At 34.5% G+C, this 18,376-nt stretch overlaps 1 protein-coding gene across 12 annotated transcripts in view; it reads left to right on the top strand.

Annotated features, from left to right (window-relative positions):
• Positions 1–14,747, top strand: part of Alg13 (ALG13 UDP-N-acetylglucosaminyltransferase subunit) — a 71,149-nt gene extending 56,402 nt beyond the window's left edge. For 11 of the 12 annotated variants that reach the window (XM_013357758.4, XM_013357760.4, XM_013357759.4 and 8 more), the window contains 4 exons: positions 1,773–1,943; positions 8,851–8,891; positions 10,746–10,926; positions 13,807–14,747. In XM_013357758.4, coding sequence (XP_013213212.2) covers positions 1,773–1,943; positions 8,851–8,891; positions 10,746–10,926; positions 13,807–14,069 — 656 coding nt within the window. In that variant the 3' untranslated portion in view covers positions 14,070–14,747. Of the gene's footprint in view, positions 1–1,772; positions 1,944–8,850; positions 8,892–10,745; positions 10,927–13,806 lie in introns of those variants that run through there. The other variant, XM_078034361.1, reaches the window with a different exon arrangement.
• The last annotated feature ends 3,629 nt before the right edge of the window (positions 14,748–18,376 follow it).

Genomic DNA, 18,376 nt, shown 5'->3' with positions numbered 1-18,376 from the left:
CACAATAGTGTATAGAGAATGAGGTTTGAAATTTTACCCCAAATATGTTTCAGTCATTTTTTTTTTGCATTAGTTTTGGTGACCCCTTACATTTTGTGCTGGAGCACCTCGCCATACCTTAGTCTTGGCCCTGTTCTTTGATCTCTAGAGAAGTGGAGCCTTACTGGATGTATTTATATTCCCTTCTGAAATGTCCTGAAGCAGCTGCAGCTACATGGATGGGCGAAATGCCCTATGCTGATTTCTACTAATATCACAGAAAACAGTACTTCTCTTTTTCTGGAGCCATCCCTTGAATTATACCTGTTAAGCTTATGGAGCTCAACGTATGAGGATGTCATGCTTATGCATTTCTAGAGCAATTGAAAATAAAAGCCTTTTCTTAAAGGGCTTACTGTACAGACAGTAACGTTCAAATTTCTTTTACTGTTGATTTAGGCCTATGAGAATGTATTAAACTACCTCTATCTACTGGCCACTATTTTCCAACTGAGTACTCCATGCTGCTTTTTATTTTTTTTTTAAAGAGATGGTGTGGTTTGTTTTGAGTGCTAGTTTTAAAGGAATAAAGGTGGGTTTTTTTTTTTTTTTTTTTTGGATAAGCCATTTTTTGGTTGGTTCATAGATTTAGAGCATTAGGGGATATTCTGAAAATAAAATTCTTTTCCCAAAAGTGGAGATTTCTAATCATATGTCAAAATTCTAAAATAGTTGAGCAAATTTTAAAAATTTACTGTTTAATTGAGATATAGTAAAATTCTTGTTTTGATGCTCAGTTCTATGAGTTTTTGATAAATGCCTAAAGTTGTATAACTGCCACCACAATAAAGACAGAATTGTTTTATCACCCCCCAAAATTGTTTCATCAAGTTTTAGATCACCCTAAGACACAATATCTTATTACTATTAGCCTGTAGCTTTGTAAAAAGTACAGATGAGTATTAGTATTTGTCACTGAATGAAAACAGTGTGGATTAGTTCTTGCTAAATTATCAAAATAATAAACTTGCATAAATTATTCCTATACTAACCTCAGGCTACTTGAACCCAAATATTCAATCCTTTATTGAATGATGCAATGAAACTTTTATACTCTTAGGGCTAAAATGATAGTGCCAGTAATACAGCAATGAAATTTGGTACTTGAATTTCCCAATTTGGCAAAAATAATTAGTTTAATTGATCATTTATCAAAAAATGAATAAATTTAATTTGGCATATTATACATGTGTATGTATGTTTTTGCTATGTTGAAACCATAATTTTTCCTTTATCATAATAGAGGATGAATATTTAAGTATATTTTCATTTCACATATCAAAAATTATAAGTCATAAATGAGCATTGTTTTTAAGCTGTTTTAACAAGCATGAAATGTTGAAAGGATAAAATATTGGATATATCCTGCTTTGTTTTAGATTTTTGTTCCTCCTTAGAGATTAAACTGTGGTAAGCTGAAGTTACCTATATTCCTCAGATGCTTACCAGTAGAATTCTTCAGACATAACTGAAAACTCTGAAATCTCTAATCTGTGCTGTTTAATCTGTCTCTTCTGAACTTCTACATCTGTTAATTTTGACTGACAGATTGCTGGAAACATCTTTAAATTTTTGTTGGGTATAAAGCTAAGTAACCTTCCAACTTTTTGTTTTTAAGTCAAACTATGAGTTAAGAATTCTTTGATCATATTCAGGAAATAAGAAAAGCAGAAGATGAACTATTGCTTTTAAGATGTTACTCTTGTGCACTGACACTTTGTTTTGTTTGTTAGTGATTGCAACACCATCCTATCCATACCATTCTGTTCCTGCTGCTGGGTCCTCTCTTCCACCACCACCACTACCACTTTCTGCTTCTGCTCTTGAAATGGGGGAGGCTTCAAACTTACCACCTCCACCTCCACCCTATTCCTGTGATCCAAGTGGCAGTGATCTGCCTCAAGGTAAATAGATTTTGAGACTTGTATAAGTTTATTTATGTCTGAGCAATTTTTAAGAGCTCTCTTTGGTTGACCTATGGGGTGGGGAACCAAATGGAAATTGACTTGAGAGCATAATCCTGGGTAATTGACTAGGGAAAGGATCAATTGTAAATTAAAAGCTGAGAATATCTTCTGTATAATAAATGAGTAGTTCATTTCAACAACTCATGATGATTTTTGTTTGTTTTAGTAGCAACCTGTCTATCCTGAAGTTTCTCAAATGAGTAGCTTTGCTTTTCTCAGTTATTTTTCTTGAAAAGCAGGAGTTGGTATCAGAATTTTTCCTTATACATTCTTTGCATAAGCTTATGAAATTATTGCAATCTTGAGTGCAACTGAATTTTGAATAGGGCTCTTAAGGGTCTGATCTGCCTTGGATTTCAGCTATGTGTTCCTGTTTCTAAAGAGTAATTTTCCATGGGAAGTTTTTTGTTACCTCTCCATTTGTCAGTATTTACTCAAGAGAATTATAGTTGCCGGAGAATTATAGTTGTTGGTCATTTGCAGTTTGCTTATATTTTTGGCTTGGCATTCTCTTGATTTTTCTAGCTGCTTATCTACTCTGTTGTTTTTCCCTAGCCCTTAAAGCAATCATCAAAATTGTCTCCAACTCCATTCTGGTTTTTTTTCTCCTACCTTAAAACTTCATTGTGTCTATGTAGTGATTCCCAAATTGTGCATTGGTCTCAAAAGTTTCATTTAGCTTGTTTTCTAGCTGCTTTCAGGGTATTTCCTGTAGCTTTTTAGACTTCCATTTCAAACTTAAATGTCCATGATAAAATTTCTCATCTCCCTTTCTTATTCTAGGCCACACAAAATATTGATTCTTCTTATTTTCTTAAATTTCCATCTAATTTACCCAATATCTAAACCTTGATTTCTATATTCTCTCTCCTTTCTTCCCCCTCTGTGTCCAAGATGTCACCACATAATGCTGACTTTCATTTTCCAGCATTTTATTATGAAAATATTCAAGCATACATCAGAATGTTTTTTTTTTAATTTTTAGAATGGTGGGGATCAAACACAGGGTCTCAGACATGCCAGACAAGCACTCTTACCACTTAAGTCACATCCCAGCTTTTGTAGTTGAATTTTCAAATGCGTAGTAATATATTCATCATCAAGATTCTGTCTTTAATGTTTATCTAGCTTTGTCACATGTTTGTTCATCTTGCCCTCCATTTATCTCCCTGTCAATTGATTAATCCATCTTTTTAAAAAATTTTTTAGTTGTTGACAAACATTTATTTTAGTTATTTTTATGTGGTGCTGAGAATCAAACCTAGTGCCTCACACATGCCTGGCAAACACTCTATCACTAAGCTCCAACCCCAACCCTCCATCTTATCTTTATGAATTGAAAAAAAATATATATAGATATCAATAGACCTTCCCAGAACAGGTAAAGAACATGTGGTATAAATTTCCAAAATGGAATGTTATTCACCTGTAGAAAGGATAAAACCCTGTCATTTGTAGCAACATGGATGAACCTGGAGGACATTATGTTCATTGAAATAAGTTAGGCACACAAATATCACCTGATCTCACTCATTTGGAATCTTAAACTAATCTTATGGAAGTACTGAGTAGAAGAGTGATTATTGGAGGCTAGGAAGGGTAGAGGGGAGAGGAGGATAGGGTAAAGATTGGTCAGTGGGTACAAAATTAGTTAGATAGTCTGGTATTCCATTTGCATAGTAGGGTTTCTATAGTTAATAATGTATATTTCAAAATAACTAGAAGAAAATATTTTGAATGTTTCACCACAAAGACATGTTAAACGTTTGTGATGATGAATATGCTTATTAATACCCTGATTAGATCATTACATAATGTATACATGTGTCAACATGGGATATCATGTTATACCTCATAAATATGTACATTATGCATTGATTATAATCAAAACAATGCATGCACCTGTGTTACTTGAATCCCATTCAAGGTATTAAACATTATCATTAAGTTGGGCATGGTGACACACCTGTTATCCCAGTGACTCGAGAGGCTGAGGCAGGGGGATTGGACATTCAAGACCAATCTCAGCAATTTAACAAGACCCTATTAAAAAAATAACTAAAATTCTGGGGATGTGGCTGAGTGGTAAATCACCTGTGGGTTCAAGCTCCAGTGTCCCCCCCAAAAAATTACCATCCCACTGTTTTCTTATGTCTTTCCTGTCACTATTTTTTCCCAGTCAGCCACTGTTCTGATTTTTTTCTACCATAGATTAGTTTTGTACGTTTTAAAATTCCATCAATACAGTATATAGTATTTATAGAAAGCTTCTTAAACTCAGCATAATGTTTTTTATATTTATCCATGCTGCATATATTGATAGTCCATTTTCTTTTATTGCTGATTAATAGTTCATTGTATCAGTATTCCAAAGTTGATCCATTTTCCTGTTGATTTACATCTGGGCTATTTCCAGTTTGAAGCTGTTACAAATAAAGACTGACAGACTTTCTTGCTCAAGTCTTTGTGAATAAATGTTTTCATTTCCTTTGAATAAATACCTAGCAGTGGAATTGCTAGGTCATAGAAATTTGTGTTTACTTTTATAAGAAATTGCCAAACATTTTTCCAAAGCTGTACTATTTTGAACTCCCACTAGCACAAGAATTTTTATCCTCACAAACATCAGTGCTGTCACTTGCTTTTATCTTAAGTATTGCGGTGATTAATGAGGACACTTTAATCCCACCCCCAACCTCCACACCCAATCATGGTAGAGCACATCTTTAATCTCAGCTACAGGAGGATGAGGCAGGAGGATCACAAGTTGGAAGCTAACATTGTCAACTTAGATCCTGTCTTAAAAGAAAAAAATAATAAAAGGACTAGGAATGTAACTCAGTGATAGAACACCCCTGAGTTCACTCCTCACTACTTTAAAAAATAAAACAGACCATTTTGTAGAGCAGTTTTCTGTTTACAGCATAATTTAGAGGAAGGTACAGCAATTTTCCGTATACCTCCTATCTTCAAGTGTGCATAGCCTACTATATTATCAACATCCCCACACCAGACTGGTACATTTGTTATAATAGTTGCAACTACATTAACACATTATTGTCCTTCAAAGATGTATTCATAGTTTTCTTTAGAGTTTACTTGCTGTTGTACATGTTGGTTTGGACAAATATATAATACATTTCCTCCTTTACAGTATTACACATAAGTTGGTTTTGTTGTTGTTGTTACTGGGGATTGAATTCGGGTCACTGGACTACTGACTGAGCCATCTCCCCAGCCCTATTTTATATTTTATTTAGACACAGGGTCTCAGTAAGAGTTATTTACTGCTTTGCTTTTGCTGAGGCTGGCTTTGAAGTCTCTATCCTTCTGTCTCAGCCTCCTGAGCCTCTGAGATTACAGACGTGCACCACTGCTCCCAGCACACTTTTTTGTTTTGTTTTGTTTTTGTTTTTTAACTAATAAAACACCTCTGTGCTCCATGTAATCATACCACCTCCCCCAACCTCTGGCAATCACTGATCGTTTTATTGTCTTCATAATATTGCTTTTTTCAGAAGGCCATATAATTGTGATCATATAGAATGTAACACTTTCAGATTGCCTTCTTTCACTCAGTGATATGTATTGAAGGTTCCTCCATGTATTTTTATGGCTTCTTAGCTCATTTTGTTTGAACACTGAATAATAATCCACATTGTCTGGAGTTATCACAGTTTATATATCCATTTACCCTATAAAGAATATCTTGGTAGCTTCTACGTTTGGACAATTAATAAGTAAAGCCGCATTAAACATCCTAGGGCAACATTTTGTTTGGAAGTATTTTCAACTTTTGAGTAAATACCAAGAACCATGATTGCTGGGTCAGATGGTAAAAGTATATTTAGTTTTGTAAGAAACTGCCAAACTATCTTCCAAAAGTGACTATTCTTTTTTTAATATTTATTTTTTATGTGTACATGAACACAACACAATGCAGTTTTATTTTTATGTGGTGCTGAGGATCGAACCCGGGTCTTGCCCATGCTAGGCGAGCGCTCTACCGCTGAGCCACAATCCCAGCCCAAAAGTGACTATCCTTTTGCATTCCCACCAACAATTAATGAGAATTCCTACTGCTTCATATTCATACCAGCACTGGTGTTACTAGTGTTCTGGATATTGGCCATTCTAATAGGTGTGGAATGGCATCTCATTAATTTGCATTTCCTTTAGAGCATATGATATAGAGCATCTTTTCAGGTGTACTTTTGCCATCTGTATATCTTTTTTGATGTGGTGTCTTTTAAGGTCTTTGGCTCATATTGAAATCAGGTTGTTATAGTTGAATTTTAAGAATTTTGTGTATTTTGGATAACATCTATTCAGATATGTTTTTTGCACATATTTTTTCTTCCAGTCTGTGGCTTATCTTTTCATTTCTTTTGAGGCATCTTTCACAGATGTTTTAAATTGTAATGAAGTTCACTTTATCAATTACTTCTTTTATAGATCATGCCTATGGTGTTGTATCTGAAAAGTCATCACCTAACCAGGCCATTTGTTTCTGAAAGTCGTCACCAAATCAGGTCATTTAGATTTTCTCCTAGGAGTTTTATACCTTTGTGTTTTTAATTTACATTTCTAATCCATTTTGAGTCAATTTTTGTGAAGAGTATAAGGTCTTTGTATAGATTTTTTTTGCATTTGAGTATTGTTTTCATGTGCTTATTGACCATTTGCATATTTTTTATAAAGGATCTGTTATATCTTATTTTTGTCACTTGTATTATATTAAATTGTAGAAATTCTTTACATATTCCAAATACTAGTCTTTTGTCAGGTATGTTTTGTGAATATTTTCTCCTTTCTTTGGCTTAACTATTTTCTTCATGGTGTATTTTGGTGAGCCTTAGTTTTAATTGTAATAAAATCCACTTTGCTTTCTTTAACCTAAGATATTTTTGTGCACCCACAAGATATTCTGCTATGATTTCCTCTAAAAATTGTGCTTTTAGTTTTGTGTTTAGGTCTGTAATTATCTCAAATTAATTTTTATTTATGGTGTGAGATGGAGGTTGAGGTCAGTTTATTTTTTTACCTTATGGCTGGCTTTTCAGTATTCTAGCAGTACCTTTATGAAAAAGAATTTCCCTTCCTCATTGTTTCATATTGGTTTTGGCCAAAAATCGAATGACTATTTAGAGTGCGGTCTGTGTCTGAACAATTGATCTATTTTTCAATCCTTATGCTAGTACCACACAATTTTTATAATAAATTATCTGTAAGTTATCTAACACTTTTTTAGGTATTCTGATTCATTTGCATTTTCAATTGACTGACAATTTTTTTAATATTTATTTTTTAGGTGTAGATGGACACAACACAATGCTTTTATTTTTTATGTGGTGCTGAGGATCGAACCCGGGTCCTGCTCATGCTAGGCGAGCGCTCTACCACTGAGCCACAATCCCAGCCCCTTGACTGACAGTTTTTACCTCATATCTTTCCCTACCTCCCTAAAACACTTGGTAATTTGGGATTACTCAGTTTGGGGAGAATTGCCATTTTATTGCCACTTTGAATCCATGAACCATAATATCATAGTAATCTATTTAGACCTTCTTTGGTTTTTAAACAATATTTTTGATATAGCAATCTTTTACATCTTTTGTTAAAAATAGTCCTATATATTTAAGGTTTTGGTGTTGTAGTAAATAGATTAAACTTTCATTTTCCAATTTTGTCCCTCTAATACGCAAAAAATGCAGTTGATTTTTGTGTGGTGTGTTAACCTTGGCTGATTTATTTAAAAAATGTATTTTCCTTTTTCTAGTATGTTTTAAAAATTATCCACTGTCTCCATCCTAGGTCATGCCTTTATGACTTCATCCCTGAACAATTTAATTAGCTTCTCAATTATCTGGTATCTGTATCACTTTGTATCTCTTCCTAGTTCAGAACCCTTCAGTGATTCTTCAGTTTCTGTGAAGTTCAACGGGTTAACTACGACAATTATGACTTTCTACTATCTCATCTCTACTTCATTCCAATCTTTGATTCTTCTGTGAACTCTGTGCACCTAGTTTTGTATTTCTAAGTCTTTTCTGTGTGATGATTGCATTCATTCTTTCTGCATGCATTCTTCTAACTTCTTATTAACCCCCAAAAGATACTCTGCCCCCATTGGTAGTTGCTCCCCATTCCTCCTCGCCCTGCCTACTTTTTGTTTCCATACCTTTGCCTATTATAGTAATATTTCATGTAAATGTAATATAACAATATGTAGTCTTTTGTGCCTGGCTTTTTTTCTCTTAATGTTTTCAAGGTTTATCCATGTTGTATAGCATGTATCAGTACTTCATTCTTTTCTGTTGCTGAATAATATGTCATTTTATGGATAAACTGAAATTATCTGTCAGGTCAAACAGTAAAAATATATTTAGAGATACAGTTAGAGTGCAAGAATAGTATATTTAGCATGTTTATGTTCCCAGGATTGTAGCAAAACACACAGAATGCTAACATTCTCTCTTCCTCAATACATCTAGTTTTGTTCATTTGTGAAATAAAAGTACTATAATGTCTGGAGAAATTTTATCACTTTGTTTCTTCTTAAATACAGAATGGCATTTCTGTAGCATCTATCTAATATTAAGAATAGAAATATAATTTGTATTTGGTAATTAAACCTTGTACCAGAAAAATGGTCTTAGGTAAATGTTCACTTATTATGAGATAGAATTGACGGTTATGTCAGTGTGGACTATAATTGACTACAGTTGACTACAAATGAATACATTTATATCTACTTTAATAATGCTCAAAGAGAAAAGCTTTTAAATGATAGTTCTAATTGCTTATGTCAATCTATCACTAAATTAGAACTTTTTCATTTTAGATACAAAAGTTTTGCAGTACTATTTCAATCTGGGATTGCAGGTAAGTGTCATGTTTAAATTGCTTTCATAAATTCTATACTCAAAATATCTGTTTTGAAAAATCAGATATTTGAACTTTAAAAACCAAAAACACTGTGACAGAACTAAGATTTTTATTGTTTTCTGACAGGTCACTGAAGATAACTAACCATGTTTGCCACTTTAGCCTCCCAGTGGTTCAGTTTCTTTTATTATAAATACTTGTAAATTGAAAGTGGGGACTGAACTCTTAAGTTGCACAACTTCAGCATATATTAGTCTTCACATTTAACATTATATACCAACAGTTTACTGTTATATACTCGAAATAAATGGATTGTTTATTCAGCTTACTTCAAAGATTTTTGCTATTTATTTTATATGAAAACTAATTCAGACATTTAAATAATTATTTTAAAAAGCAGTCATATATTCATACATATTTGTCAAAAACTGGTTTTCACCACTCTGCTGGGTTATAAAGGTAGGTACTGACAAAAGTCACTGGAAGGTGTCCCTGATTTGAGGTGAGAGCTCCTTTTTATTTTATTCCTTTAGGGATCATTTTCCCCTGAAACACTTTATTTATTTATTTATTTTTACAGATGTACTTTGTTTTATTTTTTTTATTATCTACACATGACATTACAATGATATTGGCAGTTCATACAATTGTATCATTGGGGTATAGTTTCTCATTTTTCTAATTGTACAGATTGCAGAATCACACTGGTCATACAGTCACCTATATACATACAGGAATCATAATAAAACACACTTTATTTCTGATACAACAAGATGGTGTGTTTATTGAAAGGACATATTTTTCTGAAAAAAGATCTTAAGATTTGGCAGACAATAATAATGTATAGTCTCCTGGATAATACTCAGATAGTTCATATTCTTTATCACTGATTTCCTTACAACTTTATACATATTATACTTCTAAATTAAGAATGGTATAATGGTTTTTTCCCCCCCTTTGAGACTTTTTTCCCTAAATGTAGTTTTAAGAATTGATAAATTACTTGTCCTTTAATTATATTTTTTTATGGTCACATGTGGAAACTTGTTATCTGTCCTACAAGACTGAGGCATTTGAAAATATTCTTCCCAATGAGCACAATGATACACACCTGTGTTTTAGCTACTGAGGAAGCTGAGGTGGAAGGATAACTTGAACCCATGGAGTTCAAGGGCAGCCTAGGCAACATAGGGAGACTGTATCTCAGAAAAAAAATATTTTCCTGCTTTTTACAACATGAGAATACCAGGAAATGCAGAATAGATGCTTTAATACTTTCAAAAATAGTAATGTTCATGACATTACATTTGGGAAATACTGAGGTATAAAAAAACTAACATTACCTGATATAACCACTGTGAATTTTGAAACATTTTCTTACAGTTTTCTAATTTTTATGTTACAAAATAGAGATTATGCTGTATAAAATTTTAATTGTTTAATTTAAGATGAGTAACTTTTGTGTTTAAATATTTAATAGCATGACTTTTTTTGCTGTATAGTACTCCTTTATGAACATCTAATAATTTATTCACCCAGCACCTTATTGTTAAATACTTAAGTTGTTCAGTGATTAATGCTTTTTAAAATAATGCTACAAAAGAATCTGAATCTTTGTATTCAAATTTTTGTATATCTCTGATTTCCTTAGCAAGCTTTTCTATAATTCGTAGGTCCAAATATGAGGTAAGAGATACTGCAAAAATCTTAGTTCTAGAAGAGAACAAATTTTCTAAATATCAAATCTTATCCCACCTGGAAATGGACACATTTTTTAAAGTGATGAACTAAAATACTTTAAGAAAAGGGAATAGTAAAATTTCTTCTTGTTGTTGCCCTTTCTTGCTCCAGTGCTATCACCACAACTACTGGCACTCCATGGTCTGTGCGCCACAGATGCAACAGCAGCAGCTTTATGTAGAGAATTATCCAATGTATTGTGAACCACCTTCTCTGGTAGACCAAACTGCTCCTCACTTTTACAGTGAGGTAGGGAGAGCAAGTGGTACACACATAGAAGCATCAACACATGGTGAGTCTGTAATGGGATTGCTTGCAAGAAAGATAATGGGATTTTATTGTGTATAATTTAATTATAATCTTTTAGATGTTTCATTGGAGCTATATACCTAGACCAGCAGTTATGAAAGTATATGTGGACCCCTTGAGGTCCATGGACCTTTCAAGGGATTAATAGCAATACTAAGATTCTATTTGTCTTATTGCATTACATTTGCATTCAGGGTGCAAAAATCAGTGGTGGGTAAAATTGCTTGCACCTAATCACAAACTAAATAACTAGCACCAAATTCTGCTAGTGATCAGTATCTTCTGACTGCTACACAATTTGTACAAAAGTACTAATTTTCTCTTGTTTTGGTCAAAGATGTTATTTTTACTAACTTTTTGTGCTTTTGTATTTAATAGTCTTTGTGACAAAATGGGAACTATTTATAAAACACTGTGCATACTGGACGAAGTATGCCGATTCACGTAAGGAAAAGATGCTTGTGCTATTGAGTTACTAGCTGAACTAGCTGACTTTTTTTTTTTTTTTTTTGGAGGTTCTAGAGATAGAACTCAGGGCCTCACACATGCTGGGCAGTCATTCTGCTGCTGAGCTACATACCCAGCCCCCAGCTAACATATTTTTAATGGAACGTTCTTTTTACTTGAGAAGCTGACAAATTATGGCTGTTTGTACTTGATTGATCTGCCCAACATTTTCTCAAATGAACAAAGTCAGACTATGACTTAAGAAAAAACAACATGGTAATATTTGTTGTCAAAGAAAATTCTAACTTTCCAATAAAAATTAGAGAACCTGGATCTGCTATCATAAGCTCAACAGCTTTCCAGGGATTATAACTCTGCTAATAAGTGGAGTTATTAGTGAATGCAGTTTCATAAATTGTATAATGAAATATATCCATATTTGGGAGACCAATATAACCATGTGAAGTAAAAGTTTCCCAATTACTAACTCATGATGTTACTCATGCCTCATTTTGTAAAAGAGCTATCCAAGGTGCAAGATAAAACAATGAATTTTAATGTAACAGTATGAAAAGTGCACATTGCCAGTGATCTTTGAGAAACTACCCCTTAGTATAGTTTTGGTGTAGCATCAAAGAATATCTATAATTATATATCTGAAGTATTGTTATTAAAGGACTTCTCTTTTCTACCTACATGTCTGCGTGAGGACGGACTTCTTCATATACTTCAACTAAGACAACATAGCAATAGATTAAATACAGAAGTGCATATGAGAACCCAGCTGTCATCTATTAAGCCATACATTAGAAATTTGAACAAGTATAGAACAATGACACTCTTACATTTTTTTTGTTGGCTACACATTCATATATAATTTAAAATTTTCTCATTTAAATTCCCAATACAGTAAATATCAATAGCTATAATCCACATAAAAAAGCTGTTTGGGGTTCTCAAGTTTTTAAAAGCATAAGGGGTCCCTGAGACCCAAAAGTTTAAGAACCACTGTGTTAGATCATAAGTATAGTTGCTGTGTGAGCTCAGAGTATAGTACAGATAAAGAGACATTTTAGGGGGATTTAGGATCTTTGGACTATCCTTCTTGGACAGAATCAGAATAATTTCTCTACTTCTGTAGAGAAGTGATGTGAACTAACCTACGAGATGTGTTTCAAATCCCAGCACTGCTACTCAGTGGCTGTGATCTCTTCTAAGTTACCTAACCCTCCCTAAGCCTGATTTTCTGTATCATGGAAAATATCTAACTTATCAGGATTCTAAGAACTAATAAACACCTTATGTGTTCATATACTGTTTGGTGTATATTAGGAATGTTAATTTCCTTTTTCTCTCCCGTATAAAGCATATTTTTGGTTTTGAAATGTGATTAGTCTCAGAATCTTATCATTATGTGTGTTGATGTGATATGACCTATAGTTATTTAAAAATGTCATTCTTCATTGCATTTTTGTGCAATGTACCTTTTATAAGGTCATTTTTAATTATAGTAAACCATGAGGCAGTGGCAGTCTTTAATTCACAGAATAGCCTAAGATAAACAAAGGAATTAAAGATTCCTTTGTATCTCATAGGTATAGTCACTGTAGCAAGATCAGAGCAGCATTGTCTATTTCCACTGAAACTGATGTATAGTAGCAGAAGTGTTGTAAAATAATATTAGGATCCCAAAAAACATTTATGAGAAGATACTTTTAGAATGATTTTCTGTATTATACCTTTAAGTATACATCAGACTGTACAGACACCTGCATTGCTAAATTGGTACAAAATGATTATTTGGATGATTCGTGTTATACTGGAAAACTGCTGGGAAATTTAATTGACCACTTCTTATAAGAACTGAAAGGATGCTAGAGAATGTTTATGTGTTTAGCTTGTTGACACTTAAATCATCCCAGAACACTATCTACAGAAAGAATAGATTTGACACATTTTAAATGTATGTATAATTTTTTATTTGAAACGTTTTGAATAAATTTTTGGTAGCTTGTTTTAGACACTGTCGTTTTAAAAATGATACCATTTTTTTAATATGATGCTGAGGATCAAACCTAGTACCTCACACATACTAGGCAAGGGCGGGCACTACCACTGAGCCACAACCCCAGCCCCAGACACTATTGTTTATATCTGACGTGCTCCTGCTGCAGTTCCTGTGAACTTTCTTAGTTTTTCACCTCTAATACCACCCATTTATGGGCTAGGGTATAGGTCATTGGCAGAGTGATTGCCTAGAACATATTAGGCACTGGGTTCGGTTCTTAACACTGTATAAAAAATAAATTAATTAATAAATAAAATAATTATAAAGTTATAAAGATCATTTATAACTGGAGATCTACTGTAGTGGATTTTTGTATATAAAGCATACTATATGCATTCTTTGTTTCAGGTACTTTTCTGAATATTGACCCTGGATCTATCCCTCGTGGAGCAGTCTATTATCCAGTAATGTCAGATCCCTATGGCCAGCCTCCTTTGCCAGGTTTTGATTCCTGCCTTCCTGTTGTGCCAGATCATTCCTATGTTGCCTCCTGGCATCCAGTTGGTATAGCATATGGTGGTTCTCAAATTCATGGTGCTATAAATCCTGGGCCGGTTGGCTATATTGCTTCACCTTCTTCAGCTTCTCATTATGTACCTCAGAATATGTAAGATGCAGCAATATGAAGAATATTGCACTGCCGTTTTCTTGCTATTTGGTTTTCAAAGAGTGTTTTATGTTACTGTTTAAGTGATGTAGGTGGTAAAAGTCATCATTCTTGTATCTGTCTTTAAGATTATTTTATCTTTTGATTTAAAATATTCCTCTAAAGGAATACTACTTTGGGCTGTGAATAAGGAAATCCAGATGGATGTACAACTAGCCCCATGTTGAGCATAGTTCATTGTATTCAGATGTTTTCCTGTCAGCCAGCTTGTCACCTTTGTATTAGCTGATGGTGCCAATTGATAAAAGGAGTAATCATACAAACTATTAACCTTGGTACAAGTATCATACATATTAATATTAATACCTTGGTTCAGACAAAACTGTTCAAAATTGGAATAATTTCGACTTTCTAGAAAGTAAAACAGCAAACCCAAGAGTTTTTGTTTCTGAAAATCTTAATATTAAATGAGAGAGCTCTTCAGGTTTCTTAAGAATTAATCTGACCTGAGTTGTGTTCTGTGATGTTAATCAGTTTTGAAGGCACATGGTGCTCTGCTTTAGATTTCTCTCATGTTATTGTTTAATATTGGATGTATGTAACTGTTTTACTGCACAGTATTGAATTGGTGTCCTTTGCACAGTTAGCAGTAAATAAAAACGAGCATTTAAAATTACCAAAATGAGTGTTTTTTTTTTTTTTTTCATGACAGTGAAAAGTGTACTAGACATTTGATTGTTTCAACATGTTTTACTCTGGCATTTTAGTTGCAAAGAATGTGAAATTATAGTTTGGGCTGGGGGGTGCAGGTGCAGGGCCACTTGAAATGTTATTTAATATCAGGTCATTGCAGTGCATACTGTCTAGTTCTGTTCTCTTGGGAATGTATATTTTTAAATTGTTTTTCTGGTTTTAAATAAATCTGTAGCTCAGTGTGGTGTGGTACATGCTTATAAGGAGGCTGAGACAGGAAGAACACAAGTTCAAGGCCAGCCCCAGCAACTTAGTGAGGCCCTAAGCAACTTAATGAGACCCTGTCTCAAAATAAAAATGGCTGGGGATGTAGCTTTAAGGTGCTCCTGTGTTCAATCCCTGGTAAACCCCCCACCCAACCTCCAAAAAATCTTTAACTCCCCTATGGAACTTTCATGTAGAATTGTTTTCTCATTGTCCTATACTTCTAATAGTTTTCATATCTTCCAGTTTTTGTTCTTAGATTATTTTGCAAAGACTAGCTTTTCTCTGACTTTGTGTGAGACACATTTCATCAATCTTTTTTCCTTTCCTCCATCTGTCTAAAAGCCACAAAATCTGTATTGATCAATTCTTCTCTTAGGGCTGCTTCATCCAAAATGCTTTGGTATATCTTACCTCACAGATATTTAAAGTTTTCTTTGGTTGCCACAAAACCTATTTACAAATATCATCTTTAAAGGTTAATTTTTGCTTGTGAATCGGTCTGTCTTTGACCTGTAAAGCCGCACCTCAGGCAAAAAGAACCATTTGAGGCATTAGGGCTTGAGGAGCTTCACTAGTACTAGAGTGGAATCTATTGCCAAGAAGAGATTCTGTCTTCAATGTCCTATTCTTATGATGATTGATATTACTGAATCCCAAATAAGCCAGTGTACTAGTTAAAGGTTTCTGCTTCATATCAGTCATGGTATTGGTTGAGTTTTTTGGTTTTGTATCCTTGATCTTTAGGCCTTGCACTAAAAGTAGGCATGTGACAACTTTAGTAAAGAAAGATGGATGACAGGGCACCAATCTTTACAACAGTCTGCTCTGTGTATGTTTTAATGTTTAAGCTTCTCTGCTAATCTTGTAGGTTTTCAATTTGTGTAGTCTACAAATTGTTTTGCATAAAGGTTTTAGTCAAGCTTACGAGCATGGAGCAAATGCTCCCCCAATGTTTTTCAATGTGCTAACATTTCTGATGTGTAGCAAGTGATTTCTTATATTTTGAACTGTCAGTGGTTCACTAAGTAGTGTCTAAGAGGTGTTTTAGAAGATTTTAGTCTTTCTTGAGAATGTGAGTCTGGTATTTGATTTTGAGTCGAGCACTTCTGCCTTAATTTTCCAGTTGTTTGTTTTTGTTTCAAAGGTTTAGGTGGCTGCCTTGCCTTAAATTTCATTATTGGTTCATCTACTGAAGGGCATGTAGGTTGGTTCCACAGTTTAGCTATTGTGAATTGTGCTGCTATAAACATTGATGTGGCTGTGTCCCTGTAGTATGTTGTTTTTAAGACATTTGGGTATAGGCCGAGGAGAGGGATAGCTAGGTCAAATGGTGGTTCCATTTCCAGATTTCCAAGGAATCTCCATGCAGCTTTCTATATTGTCTGCACCAATTTGCAGTTCCACCAGCAATGTATGAGTATACCTTTTCCCCCCAATTTTTTGCCAACACTTACTGTTGTTTGTCTTCATGTTAACTGCTATTCTGATAGGAGTGAGATGAAATCTTAGTTTTTATTTGCATTTGTCTAATTGCTAGAGATGATGATCATTTTTTCATAATTGTTGATTGATTGTATATTCTCTTCTGAGAAGTGTCTGTTCAGGTCCTTGGTCCATTTATTGATTAGGTTATTTGGGTTTTTGGTGTTAAGGTTTTGGGTTATTTATGTGCCCTAGAGATTAGTGCTGTGATAGGTGAGGCATAAAAGTTTGCTCCCTAGCCTCACAGATTGGTTCTCTTGCTGAAAAGAGACTTTTTAGTTTCAAACCATCCCATTTTTTATTTTAATTCTTGCACTGTAGGACTATTATTAAGGAAGTTGAGGCCTAATCTGACATGATGAAGATTAGGGCCTATTTTTTCTTCTGTTAGACGCAGAGTCTCTTGGTTTAATATGAATTGTAATGCATCCCACTGTCATATTTTAAAAAATTAATAAAATAAAAATTTCATTATTGATGCAATTTAATTAGATGACTGTTATTAACTCTGAAATCAACATGTGTACTAGATTGGCCTAATTGTTATCAAATGAATCTACAGTATTTATGGTTTTTAAAACCATATGATTCCCTTTGCTTAGTTTTGTGTTAGCTTTTTTCACTGTGAACAAAAACCTGACAAGGACAACTTCAGAGGAAAACAAGTTTATTTTGTGCTCATGACTTTAGAGGTTCAGTCCATGGTCAGCAGACTCTTGGCCCGAGTTGAGGCAGAGCGTCATGGCAGAAAGACATGGTGAAAAAATCCTGCTCACCTCATGGTAGCCAGGAAGCAGAGAGAGACAGGGAGGAGCCTGTGGGACAAGATAAAACCCCTACAGGCTTGCCCTCAGAGACCAACTTCCTTCAGTCACACCCAATCTGCTTATAGTTGTTACCACTGAATACATAGGCCTTTGAAATTATTAATCCATCTAATGGATTAATCCACCAATTAGACTACAGCTCTCATAATAATTTTTTTTAGAATTTTTTAATATTAATTTTTTAGTTTTCAGTAGACACAACATCTTTGTATGTGGTGCTGAGGATCGAACCCGGGCCGCACGCATGCTAGGCGAGCGCGCTACTGCTTGAGCCACATCCCCAGCCCCTCATAATAATTTCATTTCTGAATATTCCTGCATTGTCTATCACATGAGCCTATTGGGAGATGTGGTGAGCTGTTCCTGCGGACTGTGGTCGCCATTACATGATGGCGCTGGCTCCGCTGTGGTCTGTGAAGGACAACTCCATATCAGAGAGAGTTGGCGTATTGTCAACTCCTTATCAGAGAAAGTTGGCGTGTCGTTTTCTAGCACCCTGTGAGAAGGGTCCACGTGGCAGCTTCGCATTGGGGTTCGCGGTGCTTTATTAAGGCTGGGAGGGGCATCCGAGGGGGATTAGAAGAATTATTAGAAGAATGTCAAGGGCCTGAATAAGCTGCTGAAAGAAGATTCCTGAGTCGCGTCTTCCTTGCGGGCAAGGGGGTCGCGACAGGGAGACACCTCATATTCAAATTATAACATGTATCATAATACATCTTCTCCAAGTAATAATAAAGGAGTGAGCTCTGGCCTCCTGTTGTGGGTTGAGAATAACCTGTACTGCAGCAGAAGTCTGCAAATAGTTAATAGAGGCAGCTGCCAGATAACACACAAGTAACTTTTCTGGTAATTAAATGCAAAGTTGACATTTTAATCAGTATGTAGCAGAAACAGTCATGGGCTACTCTTTTTTCAATGTTACTTCTTTAGTTTTCCTGGATGTTACAAAATATGTCTTTACTGGTAACCAAATTTCATCTCTTAGGACTTTTTGGGAGCAGGAGATATAAAAGCACTGTGGTTTGTTTGGGATCCTTTACTT

The sequence above is a fragment of the Ictidomys tridecemlineatus genome, chromosome X (assembly GCF_052094955.1).
Source record: "Ictidomys tridecemlineatus isolate mIctTri1 chromosome X, mIctTri1.hap1, whole genome shotgun sequence".
Lineage (NCBI taxonomy): Eukaryota > Metazoa > Chordata > Mammalia > Rodentia > Sciuridae > Ictidomys > Ictidomys tridecemlineatus.
The sequence above is the reverse complement of the archived record's forward strand: the minus strand, read 5'-3'. Positions and strand labels throughout refer to the sequence as shown.